The following is a 27,043-nucleotide window of genomic DNA, read 5'->3' as shown; positions in this document are numbered from 1 at the left end:
AAGCATTTAATAAGTGTCATTATTATTATTAGTATTATTATTATAATCACTTAAGCGCCAAGTACAGTAGCGTGGCTCAGTGGAAAGAGCCCGGGCTTTGGAGTCAGAGGTCATGGGTTCAAATCCCGACTCTGCCAACTGTCAGCTGGGTGACTTTGGGCAAGTCGCTTCACTTCTCTGGGCCTCAGTTCCCTCATCTGGAAAATGGGGATGAAGACCGGGAGCCCCCCGTGGGACAACCTGATCACCTTGGAACCTCCCCAGCGCTTAGAACAGTGCTTGGCACATAGTAAGCGCTTAACAAATGCCATCGTTAGCATTCTTAACAGAATTGGTTGGCACATAGTAAGCGCTTAGAACAGTGCTTTGCTACTTTGAGAAGCAGCATGGCTCGGTGGGAAAGAGCCCGGGCTTTGGAGTCAGAGGTCATGGGTTCAAATCCCGGCTCTGCCACTTGTCAGCTGGGTGACTTTGGGCAAGTCACTTCACTTCTCTGTGCCTCAGTTCCCTCATCTGTAAAATGGGGATGAAGACTGTGAGCCCCACGTGGGACAACCTCATCACCTTGTATCCCCCCCAGCGCTTAGAACAGTGCTTTGCACATAGTAAGCGCTTAATAAATGCCATCATTATTATTATTATTATTATCATCATCATCATCAATCGTATTTATTGAGCGCTTACTATGTGCAGAGCACTGTACTAAGCGCTTGGGAAGTACAAATTGGCAACATATAGAGACAGTCCCTACCCAACAGTGGGCTCACAGCCTAAAAGGGGGAGACAGAGAACAAAACCAAACATACTAACAAAATAAAATAGAATAGATATGTACAAGTAAAATAAATAAATCAATAAATAAATAGAGTAATAAATATGTACAGACATATATACATATATACAGGTGCTGTGGGGAAGGGAAGGAGGTAAGATGGGGGGATGGAGGGGGGGGGAGAGGAAGGAAGGGGCTCAGTCAGGGAAGGCCTCCTGGAGGAGGTGAGCTCTCAGCAGGGCCTTGCAACAGTGTTTTGCACATAGTAAGTGCTCTATAAATGCCATTATTATTATTATTATTATCACTCAAGCGCCAAGTACAGTTCTCCGCACCCGATAAGCGCTCAGTCAATACGGTGGGATGAATGAATGAATTCACACACACTACCCCACGCCCCACAAGAGCAACGGAACTTAGTCCGCAGACCCGCACGCACACAAAGACACAGACACACACACACCCCCGCGCTACACAACCGACCCACCTGCGTTGGGATAGCAGAGGACATAGGCCGGCGTGCATTTCCCGATGGCTTCGATGAAGGGCCGCATCTCGCCGGCCCCCAGGGCGCAGTTGAGGCCGAGGCTGGGGAAGAATCGTATCTATTGAGCGCTTACTGCACAGCACTGTACTGAGCGCTTGGGACGTGCATTCATTCATTCATTCAATCGCACTTATTGAGCGCTTACTGTGTGCAGGTGTCAAGTCAGCAGAATAAAGAGAAGTAAAGCTGGATGCACATCAGTAACAAAATACATAGAATAGTAAATAGAATATCCGCCCCCGGCGTTTAGAACATTCATTCATTCATTCAATCGTATTTATTGAGCGCTTACTGTGTTCAGAGCACTGGACTAAGCGCTTGGGACGTGCATTCATTCATTCAATCGCACTTATTGAGCGCTTACTGTGTGCAGGTGTCAAGTCAGCAGAATAAAGAGAAGTAAAGCTGGATGCACATCATTAACAAAATAAATGGAATAGTAAATAGAATATCCACCCCGGCGCTTAGAACATTCATTCATTCATTCAATCGTATTTATTGAGCGCTTACTGTGTGCAGAGCACTGGACTAAGCGCTTGGGACGTGCATTCATTCATTCAATCGCACTTATTGAGCGCTTACTGTGTGCAGGTGTCAAGTCAGCAGAATAAAGAGAAGTAAAGCTAGATGCACATCATTAACAAAATAAATGGAATAGTAAATAGAATATCCACCCTGGCGCTTAGAACATTCATTCATTCATTCAATCGTATTTATTGAGCGCTTACTGTGTGCAGAGCACTGGACTAAGCGCTTGGGACGTGCATTCATTCATTCAATCGCACTTATTGAGCGCTTACTGTGTGCAGGTGTCAAGTCAGCAGAATAAAGAGAAGTAAAGCTGGATGCACATCATTAACAAAATAAATGGAATAGTAAATAGAATATCCACCCCGGTGCTCAGAACATTCATTCATTCATTCGTTCATTCAATCGTATTTCTTGAGCGCTTACTGTGTGCAGAGCACTGGACTAAGCGCTTGGGACGTGCATTCATTCATTCAATCGCACTTATTGAGCGCTTACTGTGTGCAGGTGTCAAGTCAGCAGAATAAAGAGAAGTAAAGCTGGATGCACATCATTAACAAAATAAATGGAATAGTAAATAGAATATCCACCCCGGCGCTTAGAACATTCATTCATTCATTCAATCGTATTTATTGAGCGCTTACTGTGTGCAGAGCACTGGACTAAGCGCTTGGGACGTGCATTCATTCATTCAATCGCACTTATTGAGCGCTTACTGTGTGCAGGTGTCAAGTCAGCAGAATAAAGAGAAGTAAAGCTGGATGCACATCATTAACAAAATAAATGGAATAGTAAATAGAATATCCACCCCGGTGCTCAGAACATTCATTCATTCATTCGTTCATTCAATCGTATTTCTTGAGCGCTTACTGTGTGCAGAGCACTGGACTAAGCGCTTGGGACGTGCATTCATTCATTCAATCGCACTTATTGAGCGCTTACTGTGTGCAGGTGTCAAGTCAGCAGAATAAAGAGAAGTAAAGCTGGATGCACATCATTAACAAAATAAATGGAATAGTAAATAGAATATCCACCCCGGCGCTTAGAACATTCATTCATTCATTCAATCGTATTTATTGAGCGCTTACTGTGTGCAGAGCACTGGACTAAGCGCTTGGGACGTGCATTCATTCATTCAATCGCACTTATTGAGCGCTTACTGTGTGCAGGTGTCAAGTCAGCAGAATAAAGAGAAGTAAAGCTGGATGCACATCATTAACAAAATAAATGGAATAGTAAATAGAATATCCACCCCGGCGCTTAGAACATTCATTCATTCATTCAATCGTATTTATTGAGCGCTTACTGTGTGCAGAGCACTGGGCTAAGCGCTTGGGAAGTCCAAGTTGGCAACATCTAGAGACGGTCCCTACCCGACAGCGGGCTCACACTCTAGAAGGGGGAGACGGAGAACAAAACAGAACATGTGGACGGGTGTCAAGTCATCAGAATAAAGAGAAGTAAAGCTGGATGCACATCATTAACAAAATAAATAGAATAGTAAATAGAATATCCGCCCCCGGCGCTTAGAACATTCATTCATTCATTCAATCGTATTTATTGAGCGCTTACTGTGTGCAGAGCACTGGACTAAGCGCTTGGGAAGTCCAAGTTGGCAACATATAGAGACGGTCCCTACCCAACAGCGGGCTCACAGTCTAGAAGGGGGAGGCAAACAGCAAAACAAAACATGAGGACGGGTGTCAAGTTATGAGAATAAAGAGAAGTAAAGCTGGATGCACATCAGTAACAAAATAAATAGAATAGTAAATAGAATATCCGCCCCGGCGCTTAGAACATTCATTCATTCATTCATTCATTCATTCAATTGTATTTATTGAGCGCTTACTGTGTGCAGAGCACTAGACTAAGCGCTTGGGAAGTCCAAGTTGGCAACATCTAGAGGCGGTCCCTACCCGACAGCGGGCTCACAGTCTAGAAGGGGGAGACGGACAGCAAAACAAAACATGTGGACGGGTGTCAAGTCATCAGAATAAAGAGAAGTAAAGCTGGACGCACATCATTAACAAAATAAATAGAATAGTAAATAGAATATCCGCCCCCCCCCCATTCATTCAATCGTATTTATTGAGCGCTTACTGTGTGCAGAGCACTGTACTAAGCGCTTGGGAAGTCCAAGTTGGCAACATCTAGAGACGGTCCCTACCCAACAGCGGGCTCACAGGCTAGAAGGGGGAGACGGACAGCAAAACAAAACATCTGGACGGGTGTCAAGTCATCAGAATAAAGAGAAGTAAAGCCGGATGCACATCATTAACAAAATAAATAGAACAGTAAATAGAATATCCGCCCAGCGCTTAGAACAGTGCTTGGCACATAGTAAGAACTTCCCAGATGCCAGAATGATTACTATAATTTTGGATGGCCGCCCAAGTCAGGCCAACGGCGTTTGTCCCTCCCGCCCGAGGGGCCCGGAAGCCGATGGCCCACTGTCGGGTAGGGCTATATGTTGCCAACTTGGACTTCCCAAGCGCTTAGTCCAGTGCTCCGCACACAGTAAGCGCTCAATAAATACGATTGAATGAATGATGGCGCACTGGCCCCGTTTGAGGTTGGGGGAGGGCTGCTCCACCCACTTCTCACGGCCACCCGAAGGCATCCACGGCCCCCGGGGGGCAAAGCTGGAGGGGCTCCGCGTGCCCAGGACCACCCCAACCATCTCCCCACCACCGGCAGAGAGACCAACGGGGCCGGTTTCCCGCACTTGGGGAAGTGGGCAACGCAGAGAGGCGGTCCCTACCCGACGACGGGCTCGGGATGAGCGACACCCTCTCGCGGCCCGAGAGCGGGTGCCCGCGCGGCCGGGGAAACCGAGTCGGCGGACTCACCACAGCGGCTGGGCGTGGGACACGCTGATGACGAACGCCTCCCCAGTCTGCCCCGACAGCGTGCGGCCGCTCTTATCGACGATGGTGCCCGAGATCTGGGTGCGAAAAGTCCGTCCTCACCCGGCCCGCCACGTAAAACCCCGCGCCGGCACCGAGACGGGGAGGGATTTTGGGGGCTGACAACCATTTCAGGAGCCCGGGGCGCCCACCCCGACGGCCCTCGGCCCCCGGGCAGGGAGCCCAAGTCGAGACGAAGCCACCGATGGAAAAGAAACACGGGCGGGGAACGTGCCCCCTAATTCTGTTGGATTGTCCTCGCCTGAGCGCTTACTACAGTGCTCTGCACAGAGCAAGCGCTCAGCTTGCTCCTTTCATTCATCCCCCTCCCAGGCCCTTATGAGAAGCGGTGTGGCTCAATGGAAAGAGCCCGGGCTTTAGCCCGCTGTTGGGTAGGGACCGTCTCTATATGTTGCCAACTTGTACTTCCCAAGCGCTTAGTACAGTGCTCTGCACACAGTAAGCGCTCAATAAATATGACTGATTGATTGATTTGGAGTCAGAGGTCGTGGGTTCAAATCCCGGCTCCGCCACTTGTCAGCTGTGGGACTTTGGGCAAGTCACCTCACTTCTCTGGGCCTCAGTTCCCTCATCTGGAAAATGGGGATTAAGACTGGGAGCCCCCCGTGGGACAGCCTGATCACCTTGGAACCTCCCCAGCGCTTAGAACGGTGCTTTGCACATAGTAAACGCTTAATAAATGCCATTATTATTATTATGTTCATATCTGTTGTTTATTTATAATAACGTCTGCCTCCACCTCTAGACTGCAAGCTCATTGTGGGCGGGGAGTAAAGGTACTTCTTAAGCACCTATAGTGTGCCAAGCACTGTTCTAAGCACTGGGGTAGATTTACTGTTCTATTTATTTAATTTTATTAATATGTTTTGTCTTGTTGTCTGTCTCCCCCTTCTAGACTGTGAGCCCGCTGTCGGGTAGGGACCGTCTCTATATGTTACCAACTTGGACTTCCCAAGCGCTTAGTACAGTGCTCTGCACACAGTAAGCGCTCAATAAATACGACTGAATGAATGAATAATAATAATAATAATAACGATGATGGCATTTGTTAAGCGCTTACTCTGTGCCAAGCACTGTTCTAAGCACTGGGGTAGACACAAGGTCATCAGGTCATCCCCCGTGGGGCTCACAGTCTTCATCCCCATTTTACAGAGGAGGTCTGTTTCTTGTCCTATTATACTCTCCCAAGCACTTAAAACAGTGCTCTGCACACAGGGAGTGCTCAATAAATACGACTGACTCAATAAATACCGCTGATTGATCGACTGGTGGCCGATTCATTCATTCAATTGCATTTATTGAGCGCTTACTGTGTGCAGAGCACTGTTCTAAGCGCTTGGAAAGTCCAAGTCGGCAATATAGAGAGGCGGACCCTACCCAACAACGGGCTCACGGTCTTGAAGCGGGGGGCAGACGACAAAACAAAACACGTGGACAGGTGTCAAGTCGTCAGAACAAGCAAAATTAAAGCTAAATGCGCATCGTTAACAAAATAAATAGGAGAGTAAATATGTACAAGTAAAACAGAGAAGGATCGTATTTATTGAGCGCTTACTGTGTGCAGAGCACTGTACTAAGCGCTTGGAAAGTACAAGTCGGCAACATAGAGAGGCGGTCCCTACCCAACAACGGGCTCACAGTCTTGAAGGGGGAGACAGACGACAAAACAAAACACGTGGACAGGTGTCAAGTCGTCAGAACAAAATTAAAGCTAAATGCACATCATTAACAAAATAAATAGGATAGTAAATATGTATAAGTAAAATAGAGGATCGTATTTATTGAGCGCTTACTGTGTGCACAGCACTGTACTAAGCGCTTGGAAAGTACAAGTCGGCAACGTAGAGAGACGGTCCCTACCCAACAGCGGGCTCACAGTCTTGAAGGGGGGGGACAGACGACAAAACAAAACACGTGGACAGGTGTCAAGTCGTCAGAACAAGCAAAATTAAAGCTAAATGCGCATCGTTAACAAAATAAATAGGAGAGTAAATATGTACAAGTAAAATACCGTAAGGGAAAGAGCGCAGGATGCCCACAATAATAATAATAATAATAATGATAGCATTTCTTAAGCGCTCACTATGTGCAAAGCACCCTTCTAAGCGCTGGGGAGGTTCCAAGGTGATCAGGTTGTCCCACGGGGGGGCTCACGGTCAATCCCCATTTTACAGATGTGGCCACTGAGGCCCAGAGAAATGAAGTGACTTGCCCAAGGTCACCCAGCTGACAACTGGCGGAGCCGGGATTTGAACCCGTGACCTCTGACTCCAAAGCCCGGGCTCTTTCCACCGGGCCACGCTGCTTCCACTGGCCGGCTGGGTGACCGTGGGCAAATCCCTCGCCCTCTCTGGGCCTCGGTGTCCCCGCCTGGAACACGGGGACCCTAAAACCCCGTCTCTCCCTCCTTCCCGCGGACGGATGCCGTGGAGGTGAAGGGGCTTGGCCAATGCGCAAGGGCTCTGGTAAATCGGAAGCGCTTGACCAACTCGGGGATGTCGTCCGTGAGAGGGCAAAAACCGACGTCTTACTCACGAAGATGGGCTTGGGCGGATACTCTTCTTCAAAGAGCTCCTGGAGGGCGAACAGGGCGGCCTGAAAGAAGGGGAAAGAAGAGCCGACACACTCGTACGGCCTCGATCTACCTCGCTCGGCCCCCCACGGCGACCGGGGATGGGCCCGGGAGCCGGGTTCAAATCCCGGCTCCGCCACGCGTCTGCCCTCGGGCACGTCGCCTCGCTTCTCCGGGCCTCGGTTACCTCCCGGCACTTATGCACGTATCTTTAAATTCTATTCACTCACTCAATCGTATTTATTGAGCGCTTACTGTGTGCAGAGCACTGGACTAAGCGCCTGGGGTGTACAAGTTGGCAACATATAGAGACGGTCCCTGCTCGACAGTGGGCTCACAGTCTAGAAGATTATATATTCTATATATATATATATTATATTATATATATATAGAATATATATTCTATATATATAGAATATATATAGAATATGTATTCTAGTTATAATATGGAATATGAATATGGAGGTTATAATATGGAATTTACATATATATAGAATATATTATAGATATATAATATATATTCTATATATAGAATATATATAGAAAATATATTCTAGTTATAATATGGAATTTACATATATATAGAATATATGCATATTCTATATATATGTAAATTCCATATTATAACTTCCATATTCAGATTCTTGTTGTCTGTCTCCCCCTTCTAGACTGTGAGCCCGTTGTTGGGTAGGGACTGTCTCGATCTGTTGCCAGGTTGTACTTTCCAAGCGCTTAGTACAGTGCTCTGCACATACTAAGCGCTCAATCTTGTACTTATGGAATTATATGGAGTTATAATACGGAATTTATATATATATAGAATATATGTGTATTCTATATATATATACAACTTCCATATTCATATTCTTGTTGTCTGTCTCCCCCTTCTAGACTGTGAGTCCGCTGTTGGGTAGGGACTGTCTCGATCTGTTGCCAGGTTGTACTTTCCAAGCGCTTAGTACAGTGCTCTGCACATACTAAGCGCTCAATCTTGTACTTATGGAATTATATGGAGTTATAATATGGAATTTATATATATATATAGAATATATGTGTATTCTATATATATATATACAACTTCCATATTCATATTCTTGTTGTCTGTCTCCCCCTTCTAGACTGTGAGCCCGTTGTTGGGTAGGGACTGTCTCGATCTGTTGCCAGGTTGTACTTTCCAAGCGCTTAGTACAGTGCTCTGCACATACTAAGCGCTCAATCTTGTACTTATGGAATTATATGGCGTTATAATATGGAATTTATATATATATATAGAATATATGTGTATTCTATATATATATATACAACTTCCATATTCATATTCTTGTTGTCTGTCTCCCCCTTCTAGACTGTGAGTCCGCTGTTGGGTAGGGACTGTCTCGATCTGTTGCCAGGTTGTACTTTCCAAGCGCTTAGTACAGTGCTCTGCACATACTAAGCACTCAATCTTGTACTTTCCAAGCACCTTAGTACAGTGCTCTGCACATACTAAGCACTCAATCTTGTACTTTCCAAGCACTTAGTACAGTGCTCTGCACATAGTAAGCCCTCAATAAATATAATTGAATGAATGAATGAATGAATGAATTCATGCCTGCCTCCCCCTCTAGACTGTCAACTCATTATGGGCAGGGAAAATGTCTATTAATTCTGTTGAATTGGCGCTTAGTACAGTGCTCTGCATATAATAATAATAATAATGGCATTTACTAAGCGCTTACTACGTGCAAAGCACCATTCTAAGCACTGGGGAGGTTAGGAGGTGATCAGGTTGTCCCACGTGGGGCTCACAGTCTTCATCCCCATTTTACAGATGAGGGAACTGAGGCACAGAGAAGTGACTTGCCCGAAGTCACACAGCTAAGTGGCGAAGTTGGGATTTGAACCCATGACCTCTGATTCCAAGGCCCGGGCTCTTTCCACTGAGCCACGCTGAGAAAGCGCTCAATAAAGACCACTGATTGACCGACGCACTCCAAGAGCCCTTCTAAAACCGCGTCCCCAAGGAAGCCATCCCTAACAATCAATCAATTGTATTTATTGAGCGCTTACCGTATGCAGAGCACTGTACCCCAAGGGACCCATCCCTAACAATCAATCAATTGTATTTATTGAGCACTTACTGTGTGCAGAGCACTGTACTAAGCGCTTGGCAATCTTTCATCTCCCCACCCTATTATTCACCCCCTGTATCAAATAATTAATAACTGTCTTTATTTTAATGTCTGCCCGAATAGAGTCAGTGGGCCCGGCCCCCGCCCTCGGGGAGCCGACGGGGCAGCGTCTCCCACAGTCCCCCCGATTCTCACCTTGGCGTTGGCGGTGTCGAATACGGTTTCGACCAACATGATGTCCACTCCTCCGTCCAGAAGCCCCCGGGCCTGCTCTCGGTAGGCTTCCACTAGCTCGTCGAACGCTGAAACGTCAAGGCCGCCCCCCGCGTCAGAACCCCATTTTCCAGATGAGGGAACTGAGGCCTAGAGAAGCCAAGTGACTTGCCCGGGCGGAGGCGGGATTGGAACCCGGGGTCTTTGGGCTCCCAGGTTTGCGCTCTTAATAATAATAATGATGGCATTTGTTAAGCCCTTACTATGTGCAAAGCACTATTCTAAGCGCTGGGGAGGATACAAGGTAATCAGATTGTCCCACGGGGGGCTCACGGTCTTCATCCCCATTTTCCAGATGAGGGAACTGAGGCCTAGAGAAGCCAAGTGACTTGCCCGGGCGGAGGCGGAATTGGAACCCGGGGTCTTTGGGCTCCCAGGTTTGCGCTCTTAATAATAATAATGATGGCATTTGTTAAGCCCTTACTATGTGCAAAGCACTATTCTAAGCGCTGGGGAGGATACAAGGTAATCAGATTGTCCCACGGGGGGCTCACGGTCTTCATCCCCATTTTCCAGATGAGGGAACTGAGGCCTAGAGAAGCCAAGTGACTTGCCCGGGCGGAGGCGGGATTGGAACCCGGGGTCTTTGGGCTCCCAGGTTTGCGCTCTTAATAATAATAATGATGGCATTTGTTAAGCCCTTACTATGTGCAAAGCACTATTCTAAGCGCTGGGGAGGATACAAGGTAATCAGATTGTCCCACGGGGGGCTCACGGTCTTCATCCCCATTTTACAGATGAGGGAACTGAGGCCCCTCGCCCAAAGTCACACAGCTGACAATTGACAGGGCCGGGATTTGAACCCATGACCTCTGACTCCCAAGCCCGTGCTCTTTCCACTGAGCCACGCTGCTTCTCTTGTCACTGGGCCACGCTGCTTCTTTTTCTCGACAAACTCACTCGTTCAATCGTATCTACTGAGCGCTTACTGGGTGCAGAGCACTGTACTAAGCGCTTGGAAAGTACAATTCGGCAACAGATATAGTCCCTACCCAACAATGGGCTCACAGTCTAGAAGGGGGAGACAGCCAACAAAACAAAACAACTAGACGGGTGTCAATGCCATCAAAATAAATAGAACTGCAGATACATATACATCATTAATAAATAGAATTTAAAAAAATGTACAACAAAACAAGTAGACGCGTGTCCATACCATCAAAATAAACAGAAATGTAGATATATACAGATCATTAATAAAATAAATAGAATTTAAAAATGTACAAATACCAACAAAACAAGTAGACGGGTGTCAACACCATTAAAATAAACAGATATGTAGATATACACATATCATTAATAAAATAAATAGAATAAAAAATGTGCAAATATCAACAAAACAAGGAGACGGATGTAAACACCATCAAAATAAACTGAAATGTAGATATATGCACATCATTAATAAAATGAATAGAATAAAAAAGCACAAATATCAACAAAACAAGTAGTGTCAATATCATCAAAATAAACAGAACTGTAGATATATACACATCATTAATAAAATAAATAGAATACAAAAATATGTACAAATATCAACAAAACAAGTAGACGGTGTCAATACCATCAAAATCAACAGAACTGTAGATATATACACATCATTAATAAAATAGAATAAAAAAAGTATAAAGAACTGTAGATATATACACATCATTAATAAAATAGAATAAAAAAACGTATAAATATCAACAAAACAAGTAGACGGTGTCAATACCATCAAAATAAGCAGAAATGTAGATATATACACATTAATAAAATAAAAAAAATAAAAAAATGTACAAATATCAACAAAACAAGTAGACAGTGTCAATACCATCAAAATAAGCAGAAATGTAGATATATACACATCATTAATGAAATAAATAGAATACAAAAATATGTACAAATATCAACAAAACAAGTAGACGGTGTCAATACCATCAAAATAAACAGAACTGTAGATATATACACATCATTAATAAAATAGAATAAAAAGATATGTGTAAATATCAACAAGTAGACGGTGTCAATACCATCAGAATAAACAGAACTGTAGATATATACACATCATTAATAAAATAAATAGAATTTAAAAATATGTACAAATATCAACAAAACAAGTAGATGGTGTCAATACCATCAAAATAAACAGAAATGTAGATATATACACATCATAATAAAAAACATATGTACAAGTACACACAACTCCTCCAGTCTGAGGAGATGGAGAAAGGAGACCAGGTTTCGGGCTGGCCCGGAGACCTGGGTTCGACTGGGTAGGGACCGTCTTTATATGTTGCCAACGTGTACTTCCCAAGCGCTTAGTACAGTGCTCTGCACTCAGTAAGCGCTCAATAAATACTGAATAAATGACTCCCCGGTATCTTCGACCCTTCAGGAGGGCTCCAGGAAGGGATGGCAGACCCTACACCCCAAATCAGTTCCCCCCAACTGTCAAATGGGGATTAAAACTGGGAGCCCCACGTGGGACAGGGATTGTGTCCAACTTGATTCATTCAATCGCATTTATTGAGCGCTTACTGTGTGCAGAGCACTGGACTAAGCGCTTGGCAAGTCCAAGTCGGCAACATATAGAGACGGTCCCTACCCGACAGCGGGCTCACAGTCTAGAAGGGGGAGACGGGCGACAAAACAAAACATATATTAACAAAATAAATTGAATAGAATAGTAAATCTACCCCAGCGCTTAGAACAGTGCTTGGCACACGGTAGGTGCTTAAGAAGTACCATCATTATCATTATTATCATTATCATTATTTCCTGCAGGACCGGAAGCTCTTTTCCTGCAGGAAGCGGCCTGAAAGGTGCCCAAGGGCAAAGAGAGTTGGGATTGAAGACGATTTTCCGGGGAGGAGGAGGAAGATGGGCTTATTTTGTTTTCCGGAAGAGACCCCCCAAAGGTTGTCCACCCCGCTCGAGAGTTCCGATCGAATGGGATACTCACTGATATTCCTGAAATCGGGTCTTTCCACGGAGGGGGATACGGAGAGGGTCTTGTTGGTGGGGCCCAGGGCCCCGGCCACGAACCTCTTAATCCCTTGGAAGGCGAAGGGGGCAGAGGGAGAAAGAGAAGATGGAGCAGGGAATGGAGGTCAAAGAAACATTTCTCAGTTAGTATTCCTGGGCGAGAAACCCCGGGATGGGAGCTAATAATAATAATAATAATAATAATTATGGTATTTGTTAAGAGCTTACTATGTGCCAGGCACTGCACTAAGCGCTGGAGTTGATCATCTCCCCTCAAGGGTGACACATCACCTCTAGCTTGTGAGCTCGTTGTGGGCAGGAATGAGTCCGTTTTTGTTATGTGGTCCTCTCCCGAGCGCTTAGTACAGTGCTCAATAAATGCGACAATGAATGAATCATCTCACAGCATTAGAAACTTTTATCTAGGTAGTACGAGGCTCCGCAGTCCGTCCTATTTATTGAGCGCTTACTGGGTGAAGCAGCAGCAGCAAGGCGAAGTGGATAGAGCCTGGGCCTGGAGACATGGGTTCTAATCAATCAATCAATCAATCGCATTTATTGAGCGCTTACTGTGTGCAGAGCACTGGACTAAGCGCTTGGGAAGTACCCGACCCCGTCACGTCTGCTGTGTGACCTCGGGCAAATCCCTTCATTTCTCTGTTCTCCGGTTCCCTCGTCTGTCAGATGGGAATAAGAGTGTGAGCCCCACATGGGACAGGGACATATTTATTCTATTTATTTTATTTTGTTAATATGTTTTGTTTTGTTGTCTGTCTCCCCCTTCTAGACTGCGAGCCCGCTGTTGGGTAGGGACCGTCTCTATAAGTTGCCAACTTGGACTTCCCAAGCGCTTAGTACAGTGCTCTGCACACAGTAAGCGCTCAATAAATACGATTCAATGAATGAATGAATGACTGGGTCCTATCTGATTAACTTGTATCTACCCCAGTGCTTAGAACAGTGCTTGGAACAGTAAGCGCTTACTGAGTACCACCATTACTATTATTTATAGTAGAAATAATAATAATCACAATAATGATGGCATTTATTAAGTGCTTACTATGTGCCAAGCACTGTTCTAAGCGCTGGGGAGGTTACAAGGTGATCAGGTTGTCCCACGGGGGGTTCACAGTCTGAATCTAGCCCTTCTAGACTGTGAGCCCGCTGTCAGGTAGGGACCGTCTCTTTATGTTGTACTTCCCAAGCGCTTAGTACAGTGCTCTGCACACAGTAAGCGCTCAAGAAATACGATTGATTGATTGATCGATCCCCATTTTTACAGATGAGGGAACTGAGGCCCAGAGAAGTGAAGTGACTTTCCCCGAGTCACCCAGCCGACAATTGGTGGAGCCGGGATTTGAACCCACGCCCTCTGACTCCAAAGCCCGGGCTCTTTCCACTGAGCCACGCTGCTTCTCCGTTAGAATAATATGGTATAATATGGTATAATAATAATAACAATAGTAACAGCGCCCTTCCTCGAGGCTAAGCCCTACAATCCCAGAATTAACGGAAGTTATCTTCTAGACTATGAGCCCACTGTTGGGTGGGGACCGTCTCTATAGGTTGCCAACCTGGACTTCCCAAGCGCTTAGTACAGTGCTCTGCACACAGTAAGCGCTCAATAAATACGACTGATTGATTATCGAGCACTCCCTGGGTGCAGAGCACTGACCTAAGCGCTCAGGAGACAGCGAGAGAGTGAGAAGACCCGATCCCTGCCCCCTGGGAGTTTCCAGTCAATCAATCAATCAATCGTATTTACTGAGCGCTTACTGTGTGCAGAGCACTGGACTAAGCGCTTGGGAAGTGCAAGTTGGCAACATATAGAGACAGTCCCTATCAATCAATCAATCGTATTTACTGAGCGCTTCCTGTGTGCAGAGCACTGTACTAAGCGCTTGGGAAGTACAAGTTGGCAACATATAGAGACAGTCCCTATCAATCAATCAATCGTATTTACTGAGCGCTTCCTGTGTGCAGAGCACTGTACTAAGCGCTTGGGAAGTACAAGTTGGCAACATCTAGAGACGGTCCCTACCCAACAGTGGGCTCACAGTCTAGAAGGGGGAGACAGAGAACAAAACGAAACATATTAACAAAATAAAATAAATAGAATAGATATGTACAAGTAAAATAGAGTAATAAATATGTACAAACATCTATACATATATACAGGTGCTGTGGGGAGGGGAAGGAGGTAAGATGGGGGGATGGAGAGGGGGAGGAGGGGGAGAGGAAGGAAGGGGCTCAGTCTGGGAAGGCCTCCTGGAGGAGGTGAGCTCTCAGTAGGGCCTTGAAGCCCTACCCAACAGTGGGCTCACAAGTGACCGAGTTGGCCAGAGGAGGGGACAGTGATGGACGGCGGGCAAAGGGCGGGACCGTTCATGTTGGGAAGTGGCAAAGGGCACCGGGCGAGGGGAGGGGACCGCTGCCACCCACCCGTCTGGGCCGTGACGTCGTTGGCCGCCCTCCGGGCCACCTCCGCCGAACTCTTGTTGAGCTGGTAGGCCTGGAAGGACAAGCGCGCCGCTCAGTCTTGGGCCCACCCCCGCCCGTTCCCGTCCCCCTCCCCCGTGGTCCCCACAGAGGGGACAGGGAGACCCCCCCCCCACAACATCCTGGGTTCTCATCCCGGTTCTGCCCCTTGTCTGCTGTGTGACCCTCAGCAAGTCACTTCACTTCTCTGGGCCTCAGAAAGAGCCCGGGTTTGGGAGACAGAGGTCACGGGTTCTCATCCCGGTTCCGCCCCTTGTCTGCTGTGTGACCTTGGTCAAGTCACTTCGCTTCTCTGGGCCTCAGAAAGAGCCCGGGCTTGGGAGACAGAGGTCATGGGTTCTCATCCTGGTTCCACCCCTTGTCTGCTGTGTGACCTTGGTCAAGTCACTTCACTTCTCTGGGCCTCAGCAAGAGCCCGGGCTTGGGAGACAGAGGTCACGGGTTCTCATCCCGGCTCCGCCCCTTGTCTGCTGTGTGACCCTGAGCAAGTCACTTCACTTCTCTGGGCCTCAGAAAGAGCCCGGGTTTGGGAGACAGAGGTCACGGGTTCTAATCCCACTCCGCCCCTTGTCTGCTGTGTGACCTGGAGCAAGTCACTTCACTTCTCTGGGCCTCAGCAGAAACAGCCCGGGCTTGGGAGACCGAGGTCACGGGTTCTAATCCCGGCTCCACCCCTTGTCAGCTGTGTGACCTTGGGCAAGTCACTTCACTTCTCCGGGCCTCAGAAAGAGCCCGGGTTTGGGAGACAGAGGTCATGGATTCTAATCCCGGCTCCGCCCCTTGTCAGCTGTGTGACCTTGGGCAAGTCACTTCACTGGGCCTCAGTGACCTCATTTGTAAAATGGGATTAAGGCTGTGAGCCCCACGTGGGACAACCTGATCATCTTCTATCTCCCCCAGCGCTTACAACAGTGCTCTGCACACAGTAAGCCCTTAACAAATACCATCATTATTAAAATGGGGGTTAAAAGTGTAAGCCTCGCGTGGTACAACTTGAATACCCTGTATCTGCCCCAGTGCTTAGAACAGTGCTTGGCACATAGTAAGCGCTTAACAAGTACCAGTAATATTATTATTAATATCCTCCCGGGAAGCGGGGCCTGCAGCTGTAGGTGTCAGTCATTCATTCAATCGTACTTATTGAGCGCTTACTGTGTGCAGAGCACTGTACTAAGCGCTTGGGAAGTACAATTTGCAGCCTATAGAGACGGTCCCTACCCAACAGCGGGCTTATTGAGCGCTTACTGTTCCAAGAACTGCATTAAGCGCCTTCTAGGTGCCCAGTACCAGGTGGAGACAAACTACATCACCAGGAGCTCCAGGCGAAGAGGAAGGGAGAGGCGGGACGGTGATGTTGCGGAGGAGGGATCTGAGGCCCAGCGCTTGGAACGGTGCTTTGCACGTAGTAAGCGCTTAATAAATGCCGTTATTATTTTTATTATAGAGGGTCAGCGACCCGCCCGAGGTCACCCGGCACCCGTCCTGGCCGCCCCCCGCACCGACTACCCCGAACCCACTCTTTTAGACTGCGAGCCCACTGTTGGGTAGGGACTGCCTCTATGTGTTGCCAACTTGTACTTCCCAAGCGCTTAGTACAGTGCTCTGCACATAGTAAGCGCTCAATAAATACGATCGATGATGATGACTGTCTCTATGTGTTGCCAACTTGTACTTCCCAAGCGCTTAGTACAGTGCTCTGCACACAGTAAGCGCTCAATAAATACGACTGATGATGATGATGATGATGCCCCGGGGGCACGCGGGCCCGGGAGGTGCTCACCAGATGCTCCAGGCCGTAGTCCGCTTGGGCCACCCGCGTGCTGCTGAAGGTGTTGGTTTCGATTATGTCGGCCCCGGCCAGTAAGTATTCCTGGGAGGGAGGAACCGGAGCCGTGGCTGCTCCCTCCCCGCTCCGTCCCTCCCGCTCCCGGGGGCCGCGGGAAGCGGCGTGGCTCGGTGGCCGGAGCCCGGGCTTGGGAGTCAGGGGCCGTGGGATCGCCACGTCGCTTCTCTGGGCCTCAGTTCCCCCATCGGTCAAATGGGGACTAAATAAATACATAATAATTAAGCGCTTCCTATGTGCCAGGCACTGTTCTAAGCGCTGGGGAGGTCCCAAGGCGACCAGGTTGTCCCACGGGGGGCTCGCAGTCTTCACCCCCATTTTCCAGATGAGGGAACTGAGGCGGCGTGCTTGAGGAGCAGCGTGGCGAGGTGGATCGAGCCCGGGCCTCGGAGGCAGAAGATCAAGGGATCTAAACGTGGCTCCGCCACTTGTCTGCTGTGTGACCCTGGGCAAGTCACTTCAATCAATCAATCAATCAATCGTATTTATTGAGCACTTACTGTGTGCAGAGCACTGCACTAAGCGCTTGGGAAGTCCAAATTGGCAACATATAGAGACAGTCCCTACCCAACAGTGGGCTCACAGTCTAGAAGGGGGAGACAGAGAACAAAACCAAACATACTAACAAAATAAAATAAATAGAATAGATATGTACAAGTAAAATAAATAGAGTAATAAATATGTACAAACATATATACAGGCAAGTCACTTCACTTCTCTGGGCCTCAGTTCCCTCATCTGGAAAATAGGGATTGAGACTGTGAGCCTCACGTGGGACAGGGATCGTATCCAACCCGATTTACTTGTGTTCACCCCAGCGTTTAGCTCAGTGCCCGGACCAAGTAAGTGCTTAACAAATACCATTAAAAAAAGAGAGAGAGAGAGAGATGAGACTCCATCCCTGTCCCACACAGAGCGAACGGTCATCTTATCCCCAAGGAAGCAGCGTGGCTCGTACTTAATATGTTGCCAATTTGTACTTCCCAAGCGCTTAGTGCAGTGCTCCGCACACAGTAAGCGCTCGATAAATATGATTGAATGAATGAATGAAAACGGAAAGGGCACGGGCTTGGGAGTTAGAGGTCATGGGTTCAAATCCCGGCTCTACCGCTTGCCAGCCGTGTGACTCTGGGCAAGTCACTTCACTTCTCTGGGCCTCAGTTACCTCGTCTGTAAAATGGGGATTAAGACTGTGAGCCCCCCGTGGGACAACCTGATCACCTTCTATCCTCCTTGTATACTTCCCAAGTGCTTAGTACAGTGCTCTGCACACAGTAAGCGCTCAATAAATATGATTGAATGAATGAATGAACTTGCACAGTAAGTGCTTAATAAATGCCATTATTCATTCATTCATTCAATCGTATTGAGCGCTTACTGTGTGCAGAGCATGTACTAAGCGCTTGGGAAGTCCAAGTTGGCAACATATAGAGATGGTCCCTACCTGACAACGGGCTCACAGTCTAGAAGTCTGTATATATGTTTGTACATATTTATTACTCTATTTATTTATCTTGTACATATCTATTTTATTTATTTTATTTTGTTAGTATGTTTGGTTTTGTTCTCTGTCTCCCCCTTTTAGACTGTGAGCCCGCTGTTGGGTAGGGACTGTCTCTATATGCTGCCAACTTGTACTTCCCAAGTGCTCTGCACACAGTAAGCGCTCAATAAATATGATTGATTGATTGATAGAAGGGGGAGACAGACGACAAAACATATTAACAAAATAGAATATGTACAAATAAAATAGAGTAGTAAATACGTACATACAGGTGCTGCGGGGAGGGGAAGGAAGGGGGCTCACTTTGCAGAGAAGAACTGAGGCCCAGAGAGGTTAAGCAACTTGCCCCCTTCTAGACTGTGAGCCCACTGTTGGGTAGGGACCGTCTCTAGACGTTGCCGACTTGGACTTCCCAAGCGCTTAGTCCAGTGCTCTGCACACAGTAAGCGCTCAATAAATACGATTGAATGAATGAATGACCCAGGGGGCCGGTGGCAGGGCTGGGCCGGGCCCCCGAGTCCTCGGTGCCCCTTCCCGGGGGGCATTTTTATCCGGGCGTGTCGCGGGCCTCCTACCTGGTGGATGGCGTAGATGACATCGGGCTGGGTGAGGCTGAGGAGGTCGTTGTTGCCCCGGAGGGGTCTCGGGTGGTCCCGGAAGCGCCGCCCTCGGAAAGCCTCCTCGTCCAGGTTTCGCCGCTGGATCAGTGTCCCCATCCCACCGTCCAGGACCATAATCCTCTCCCGCAGGATGGCCTCCAGCTCCTCTTTCACCGACGACTTCATTCCTACCGGAGAAATGGACATTCATTCATTCATTCAATCGTATTTATTGAGCGCTTACTGTGTGCAGAGCACTGTACTAAGCGAGGCGGCCCAGGCCTAAAGGGGCGGCTGTTGGGTAGGGACCCTCTGTATATATGGCCAACTTGGACTTCCCAAGCGCTTAGTCCAGTGCTCTTGCACACAGTAAGCGCTCAATAAATACGACTGAATGCATGATATCCTTCTGAGTCCTGGGTTCTAATCCCGGCTCCGCCATCTATCTGCTGGGGGACCTCGGGCGAGTCGCTTCACTTCTCCGGGCCTCGGTTCCCTCATCTGGAAAATGGGGATGAAGACCGTGACCACCCCCCACGTGGGACAGGGTTTGGGTCCACCCTGATTAGTCTGTATCTACCCTGACACTGGAAAATAGTAAATTCAGTCATTCATTCATTCAATCGTATTTATTGAGCGCTTACTGTGTGCAGAGCACTGGACTAAGCGCTTGGGAAGTCCAAGTTGGCAACATCTAGAGACGGTCCCTACCCGACAGTGGGCTCACAGTCTAGAAGGGGGAGACAGACAACACAACAAAACATATTAACAAAATAAAATAAATAGAATATTAAATATGTACAAATAAAATAGAGTAATAAATCCGTACAAACATATATACATATATACAGGTGCTGTGGGGAGGGATGGGGAATTCAATCATATTTATTGAGCGCTTACTGTGTACAGATGATAAACAAATAGCGGCGTGGCTCAGTGGAAAGAGCCCGGGCTTGGGAGTCCGAGGTCGTGGGTTCTAATCCCGGCTCGGCCGCTTGTCAGCTGTGTGACTTTGGGCAAGTCGCTTCACTTCTCTGGGCCTCAGCTATCTCATCTGCAAAATGGGGATTAAGACCGTGAGCCCGCCGTGGGACAACCTGATCGCCTTGTACCTGGCTTAGTGGAAAGAGCCCGGGCTCGGGATTCAGGGGTCGTGGGTTCTAATCCCTGCTCCGCTGCTGGTCAGCTGTGTGACTTTGGGCAAGTCGCTTCACGTCTCTGGGCCTCAGTTACCTCATCTGGAAAATGGAGATGAAGACCGTGAGCCCCACGTGGGACAACCTGATTAACTCGTATCTACCCCAGCGCTTACACCAGTGCTTGGCACATAGTAAGTGCTGAACAGATACCAACATCATTATTATTATTATTATCATGACAACAGTGCGTGGCACATAGTAAGTGCTTAACAAATACCATGATCATTATTATTATTATTAAATAACACAATTATTGTTGTGATGAGAAGGCTTCTCCACACTGCGCTACTCTCCCGCTCAGAAACAGATGATCAATTAGGCGATCCTCCTCCCCATCCAAAAGAGTGCATTTTGCAGAATCTAACAATGGCATTTATCGGTCACTCACTGTGCGCAGAGCACTGTACTAAGCGCTTGGGAGAGCACAATCCAACAGAGTTAACAGACACGATCCCTGCCCACAAAGAAGCCCAAGACTAGGCTTTTTATTGGAGCCGACGCGAGTGGGTAGGGACCATCTCTCTACGTTGCGAACTTGTACTTCCCAAGCGCTTAGTACAGTGCTCTGCACACAGCAAGCGCTCAATAAATACGATTGAATGAACGAATGAATGAGTTCTCCATGCAGGGGACGTGGCTTGGACTAATTCAGAGCAAGACGTGGGACCTCCTGATGACCTTGTTTCTCCCCCAGCGCTTAGAACAGTGCTCGGCACATAGTGAGCACTTAATACCAATATTATTATTATCGTTATTATTAAAAAGGATCTTGTAAGAAGCTGAAATCGGAGCAAATATTGCCTAAAGGATAGTAGTTGGGCCTGGGATTCGAAAGGGCCCGGGTTCTCATACCAACACCGCCACCGTGTCTCCTTGGGCAAGTCACTTCACTTCTCCGGGCCTCGATTCCTTCATCTGTAAAATGGAAATTAAGACTGTGAGCGCCACGTGGGATCCGGACTGCGTCCAACCCGATTACAGCGCTCAGTACGGTGCCCGGCACCAAGTAAGCGCTTTAAAAAATACCATAAAAAAAGAAAATGTCCGCATTCCCCACCGAGACTTTTGCAATCCACCCCAGGGACTCAAAACACGTTGCATCACCGGAGGTTTGCGTGGCAAAGTCAGCACAGACCAGTAGGATCCGGCCCTTCAATAATAATGAAAATGATAATTATGGTACTTGTTAATAATAATAATGGCATTTATTAAGCGCTTACTATGTGCAAAGCACTGTTCTAAGCGCTGGGGAGGTTACAAGGTGATCAGGTTGTCCCATGGGGGGCTCACAGGCTTAATTTCTAGACTGTGAGCCCACTGTTGGGTAGGGACCAACTCTGTATGTTGCCAACTTGTAATAATGATAATAATAATAATAATAATGGTATTTATTGAGCGCTTACTATGTGCAAAGCACTGTTCTAAGCACTGGGGAGGTTACAAGGTCATCAGGTTGTCCCATGGGGGGCTCACAGTCTTAATTTCTAGACTGTGAGCCCACTGTTGGGTAGGGACCAATTCTATATGTTGCCAACTTGTAATAATGATAATAATAATGGCATTTATTGAGCGCTTACTATGTGCCAAGCACTGTTGTAAGCGCTGGGGAGGTTACAAGGTGATCAGGTTGCCCCACGGGGGGCTCACAGTCTTAATCCCCATTTTACAGATGAGGTAACTGAGGCTCAGAGAAGTGAAGTGACTTGCCCAAAGTCACACAGCTGACAATTGAGAGAGCCGGGATTTGAACCCATGACCTCTGGCTTCAAAGCCCATGTTCTTTCCACTGAGCCACGCTGCTTCTCTAATCTGGGGCGTGCCCTGAGCCCGCTGTTGGGTAGGGACCGTCTGTATATGTTGCCAACTTGTACTTCCCAAGCGCTTAGTCCAGTGCTCTGCACACAGTAAGCACTCAATAAATATAATTGAATGGATGAATGAATGATAGAGCCCAGGCCCGGGAGTCCTTCTGAGTCCTGGGTTCTAATCCTGGCTCCGCCATCTATCTGCTGGGGGAAAAAGACTGTCAACCCCCGGTGGGACAACCTTGGATCTCCCCCAGCGCTTATAACAGAGCTTGGCACATAGTAAGCGCTTAACATATACCACCGCTATTATTGTCTGGGCCTCAGTTCCCTCCTCTGTAAAATGGGGATTAAGACAGTGAGCCCCACGTGGGACAATCTTGGATCTGCCCCAGCATTTAGAACAGTGCTTGGCACATAGTAAGCGCTTAACAAATACCACCGTTATTCTCTGGGCCTCAGTTCCCTCATCTGTAAAATGGGGATGAAGACTGTCAGCACCAGGTGGGACAACCTTGGATCTCCCCCAGCATTTAGAACAGTGCTTGGCACATAGTAAGCGCTAAACAAATACCACCGTTATTATTCTCTGGGCCTCAGTTCCCTCATCTGTAAAATGGGGGTGAAGACTGTCAGCACCAGGTGGGACAACCTTGGAGCTCCCTCAGCGCTTAGAACAGTGCTTGACACATAGTAAGCGCTTAACAAATACCACCGTTACTATTCCCTGGGCCTCAGTTCCCTCATCTGTAAAATGGGGGTGAAGACTGTCAGCACCAGGTGGGACAACCTTGGAGCTCCCTCAGCTCTTAGCACATAGTAAGCGCTTAATAAATACCATCGTTATTATTCTCTGGGCCTCAGTTCCCTCATCTGTAAAATGGGGGTGAAGACTGTCAGCACCAGGTGGGACAACCTTGCATCTCCCTCAGCGCTTAGAACAGCACTTGGCACATAATAAGCGCTTAAACACCACCGTTATTATTCTCTGGGCCTCAGTTCCCTCATCTTTAAAATGGGGGTGAAGACTGTCAGCACCAGGAGGGACAACCTTGCATATCCCTCAGCGCTTAGAACAGCGCTTGGCACATAGTTGTTCCAAGTTGTTATTGTCTGGGCCTCAGTTCCCTCATCTGTAAAATGGGGATGAAGACTGTGAGCCCCACGTGGGACAATCTTGGATCTCCCCCAGCGTTTAGAACAGTGCTTGGCACATAATAAGCGCTTAAAAAATACCACCGTTATTATTCTCTGGGCCGCAGTTCCCTCATCTGTAAAATGGGGATAGCACCAGGTGGGACAACCTTGCATCTCCCTCAGCGCTTAGAACAGCACTTGGCACATAGTAAGCGCTTAACAAACACCACCGTTATTATTCTCTGGGCCTCAGTTCCCTCATCTGTAAAATGGGAGTGAAGACTGTCAGCACCAGGTGGGACAACCTTGGAGCTCCCTCAGCCCTTGGCACGTAGTAAGCGCTTAACAAATACCACCGTTATTATTCTCTGGGCCTCAGTTCCCTCATCTGTAGAATGGGGGTGAAGACTGTCAGCACCAGGTGGGACAACCTTGCATCTCCCTCAGCTCTGACAACAACACTTGGCACAAAGTAAGCGCTTAACAAATACCACCGTTATTATTCTCTGGGCCTCAGTCCCCTCATCTGTAAAATGGGGGTGAAGACTGTCAGCAGCAGGTGGGACAACCTTGGACCTCCCTCAGCGCTTAGGACAGTGCTTGGCACATAGTAAGCACTTAACAAACACCACTGTTATTATTCTCTGGGCCTCAGTTCCCTCATCTGTAAAATGGGGGTGAAGACTGTCAGCACCAGGTGGGACAACCTTGGAGCTCCCTCAGCTCTTAGCACATAGTAAGCGCTTAACAAATACCATCGTTATTCTTCTCTGGGCCTCAGTTCCCTCATCTGTAAAATGGGGATGAAGACTGTCAGCACCAGGTGGGACAACCTTGCATCTCCCTCAGCGCTTAGAACAGTGCTTGACACATAGTAAGCGCTTAGCAAATACCACCGTTACTATTCTCTGGGCCTCAGTTCCCTCATCTGTAAAATGGGGATGAAGACTGTCAGCACCAGATGGGACAACCTTGGATCTCCCTCAGCGCTTGGCACGTAGTAAGCGCTTAACAAATACCACCGTTATTATTCTCTGGGCCTCAGTTCCCTCATCTGTAAAATGGGGGTGAAGACTGTCAGCACCAGGTGGGACAACCTTGGAGCTCCCTCAGCCCTTGGCACGTAGTAAGCGCTTAACAAATACCACCGTTATTATTCTCTGGGCCTCTGTTCCCTCATCTGTAAAATGGGGGTGAAGACTGTCAGCACCAGGTGGGACAACCTTGGATCTCCCCCCAGCGCTTAGAACAGTGCTTGACACATAGTAAGCGCTTAACAAATACCATCATTAAGCCAATTATTTCTGTTATTAATCCCCACTAAAAAGGGACAAAATGGCGGCTCGCCTCAGGCGCCCGCCCGACGCCCTGAGGCGAGGAGGCCCAGCGCGGTGACGTCACGGGCCGGCGAGGGTGCCCTGCGCGGTGACGTCACGGCCGGGGGGAGCGTGCCCGGCGTGGTGACGTCGCTGTCTCGGGGACCCGCGCTGTAGGGGTGGGGGTTACCCGGCCAACTGGTCTCCCCCGGCGCTCTCCAGGCGGACGGTCCGACGGCGCGGGGCGCGGGGGGCGCCGGCTCTCGGCGATGGTTCCGTCCGCGGGCTCCGAGCTCCGGACCGGACGGGAAGGGGCTCGTCGCCTTCGTCCACGCGGCGGGGCTGGGCGGGATTGGGGCCGGCCGGGCTCCGCCCCCTCCGGAGACACTTTCCTGTCCGCCCACCCCCCCGGACGTTGGGCGGAATGGTAGCGGCCCACTCGGGCTGAGGAGAGCGGGGAAAGGGGCGGGGCCTCGGGGCGGTCACGTGCTTCGGGGAGGGACGCAGCCCTCGGCCAATCACGGGCCTCGTGGAGGTCACGTGCTCCGCGGGCGGGGGCACGTGCGAATCGCTCCCCGCTCGGGGCTGTCAATCCATCAATCATTCATTCATTCAATCGTATTTATTGAGCGCTTACGGTGTGCAGAGCACTGTACTGAGCGCTTGGGAAGTCCAAGTGGGCAACATCTAGACACGGTCCCTACCCAACAGCGGGCTCACAGTCTAGAAGGGGGAGACAGCAAAACAAAACATGGAGACAGGTGTCAAAATCATTCATTCAGTCGTATTTATTGAGTGCTTACTGTGTGCAGAGCACTGGACTAAGCGCTTGGGAAGCGCTCAATAAATACGATTGACTGATTGATTGATTGGGAAGTCCAAGTTGGCAACATCTAGAGACGGTCCCTACCCAACAGCGGGCTCACAGTCTAGAAGGGGGAGACAGGCAACAAAACGAAACATGGAGATAGGTATCAAAATCATTCGTTGAATTCATTCCTTCAATCAATCGTATTTATTGAGCGCTAACTGTGTGCAGAGCACTGGACTAAGTGCTTGGGAAGTACAAGTTGGCAACATATTGAGACAGTCCCTACCCAACAGTGGGCTCACAGTCTAGAAGGGGGAGACAGAGAACAAAACCAAACATATTAACAAAATAAAATAAATAGAATAGATATGTACAAGTAAAATAAATAGAGTAATAAATATGTACAAACATATGTACAGGTGCTGTGGGGAAGGGAAGGAGGTAAAACGGGATGGAGAGGGGGACGAGGGGGAGAGGAAGGGGGGGCTCAGTGTGGGAAGGCCTCCTGGAGGAGGTGAGCTCTCAGTAGGGCCTTGAAGGGAGGAGGAGAGCTAGCTTGGTGGATGTGCGGAGGGAGGGCATTCCAGGCCCGGGGGAGGACGTGGGCCAGGGGTCGACGGCGTGACGGGGCGGGCGAGAACGAGGCCCGGTGAGGAGATTAGCGGTGGCAGAGGAGCGGAGGGTGCGGGCTGGGCCGGAGAAGGAGAGAGGGAGGTGAGGTAGCGGGGGGCGAGGGGATGGACAGCCTTGAAGCCCAGGGTGAGGAGTTTCTACCTGTTGCGCAGATTAATGGGTAGCCACTGGAGATTTTTGAGGATTCATTCAATCGTATTTATTGAGCGCTTACTGTGTGCAGAGCACTGTACTAAGCGCTTGGGAAGTCCAAGTTGGCAACATATAGAGACGGTCCCTACCCAACAGCAGGCTCACAGTCTAGAGGGATGGGGGAGACAGACAAAAAAACAAAACATGGAGACAGGTGTCAAAATCATTCAATCATATTCATTCATAATAATAATAGCATTTATTAAGCGCTTACTATGTACAAATCACTGTTCTAAGCGCTGGGGAGGTTCCAAGGTGATCAGGTTGTCCCACGGGGTGGGGCTCACAGTCTTCATCCCCATTTTACAGATGAGGGAACTGAGGCCCAGAGAAGCTAAGTGACTTGCCCAAAGTCGGGCTCTTTCCACTGAGCCACGTGGCTTCTCTAATCGGCGTAACCCGCCCTCCGCCTGCGATTGACCCCTGGAAACACGTGACGACCTGGCCTTCCTCTGCTGATTGGTTTATAGGGCGGAGAGGGGGCGGGACATCCGGCCCCGGCCAGGAGGCTTCTGGGAATTGTAGTCCTGCGCGGGTTGCACCCGGCCAAGGCTGAGCTCACTGCGCCGCCTGCCGGCTCCTCCCCGCTCCTACCTCCTTCAGCTGGATCATGGTGATGGCATTTATTAAGCGCTTAGTATGTGCAAAGCACTGTTCTAAGCGCTGGGGAGGTTACAAGGTGATCAGGTTGCCCCACTGGGGGCTCACAGTCTTCATTCATTCATTCAATCGTATTTATTGAGCGCTTACTGTGTGCAGAGCACTGTACTAAGCACTTGGGAAGTACAAGTTGGCAACATATAGAGACGGT

At 48.5% G+C, this 27,043-nt stretch overlaps 1 protein-coding gene across 1 annotated transcript in view; it reads right to left on the bottom strand.

The window, feature by feature from the left end:
- MTR (5-methyltetrahydrofolate-homocysteine methyltransferase) overlaps positions 1 to 20,057 on the bottom strand; it is a 68,709-nt gene extending 48,652 nt beyond the window's left edge. The window contains exons 1-9 of the mRNA XM_038761032.1: positions 20,040 to 20,057; positions 19,116 to 19,327; positions 16,974 to 17,063; positions 15,137 to 15,206; positions 12,672 to 12,764; positions 9,653 to 9,759; positions 7,310 to 7,369; positions 4,697 to 4,791; positions 1,260 to 1,360 (exon numbers count right to left, since the gene is read on the bottom strand). Coding sequence (XP_038616960.1) covers positions 1,260 to 1,360; positions 4,697 to 4,791; positions 7,310 to 7,369; positions 9,653 to 9,759; positions 12,672 to 12,764; positions 15,137 to 15,206; positions 16,974 to 17,063; positions 19,116 to 19,325 — 826 coding nt within the window. The 5' untranslated portion in view covers positions 19,326 to 19,327; positions 20,040 to 20,057. The remainder of the gene's footprint in view (positions 1 to 1,259; positions 1,361 to 4,696; positions 4,792 to 7,309; positions 7,370 to 9,652; positions 9,760 to 12,671; positions 12,765 to 15,136; positions 15,207 to 16,973; positions 17,064 to 19,115; positions 19,328 to 20,039) is intronic.
- Positions 20,058 to 27,043: the final 6,986 nt, after the last annotated feature.

Source organism: Tachyglossus aculeatus, chromosome 19 (genome assembly GCF_015852505.1).
Source record: "Tachyglossus aculeatus isolate mTacAcu1 chromosome 19, mTacAcu1.pri, whole genome shotgun sequence".
Classification (NCBI taxonomy): Eukaryota; Metazoa; Chordata; class Mammalia; order Monotremata; family Tachyglossidae; genus Tachyglossus; species Tachyglossus aculeatus.
Note: the sequence above shows the minus strand (reverse complement) of the source record. Positions and strands in the feature narration are given on the sequence as shown.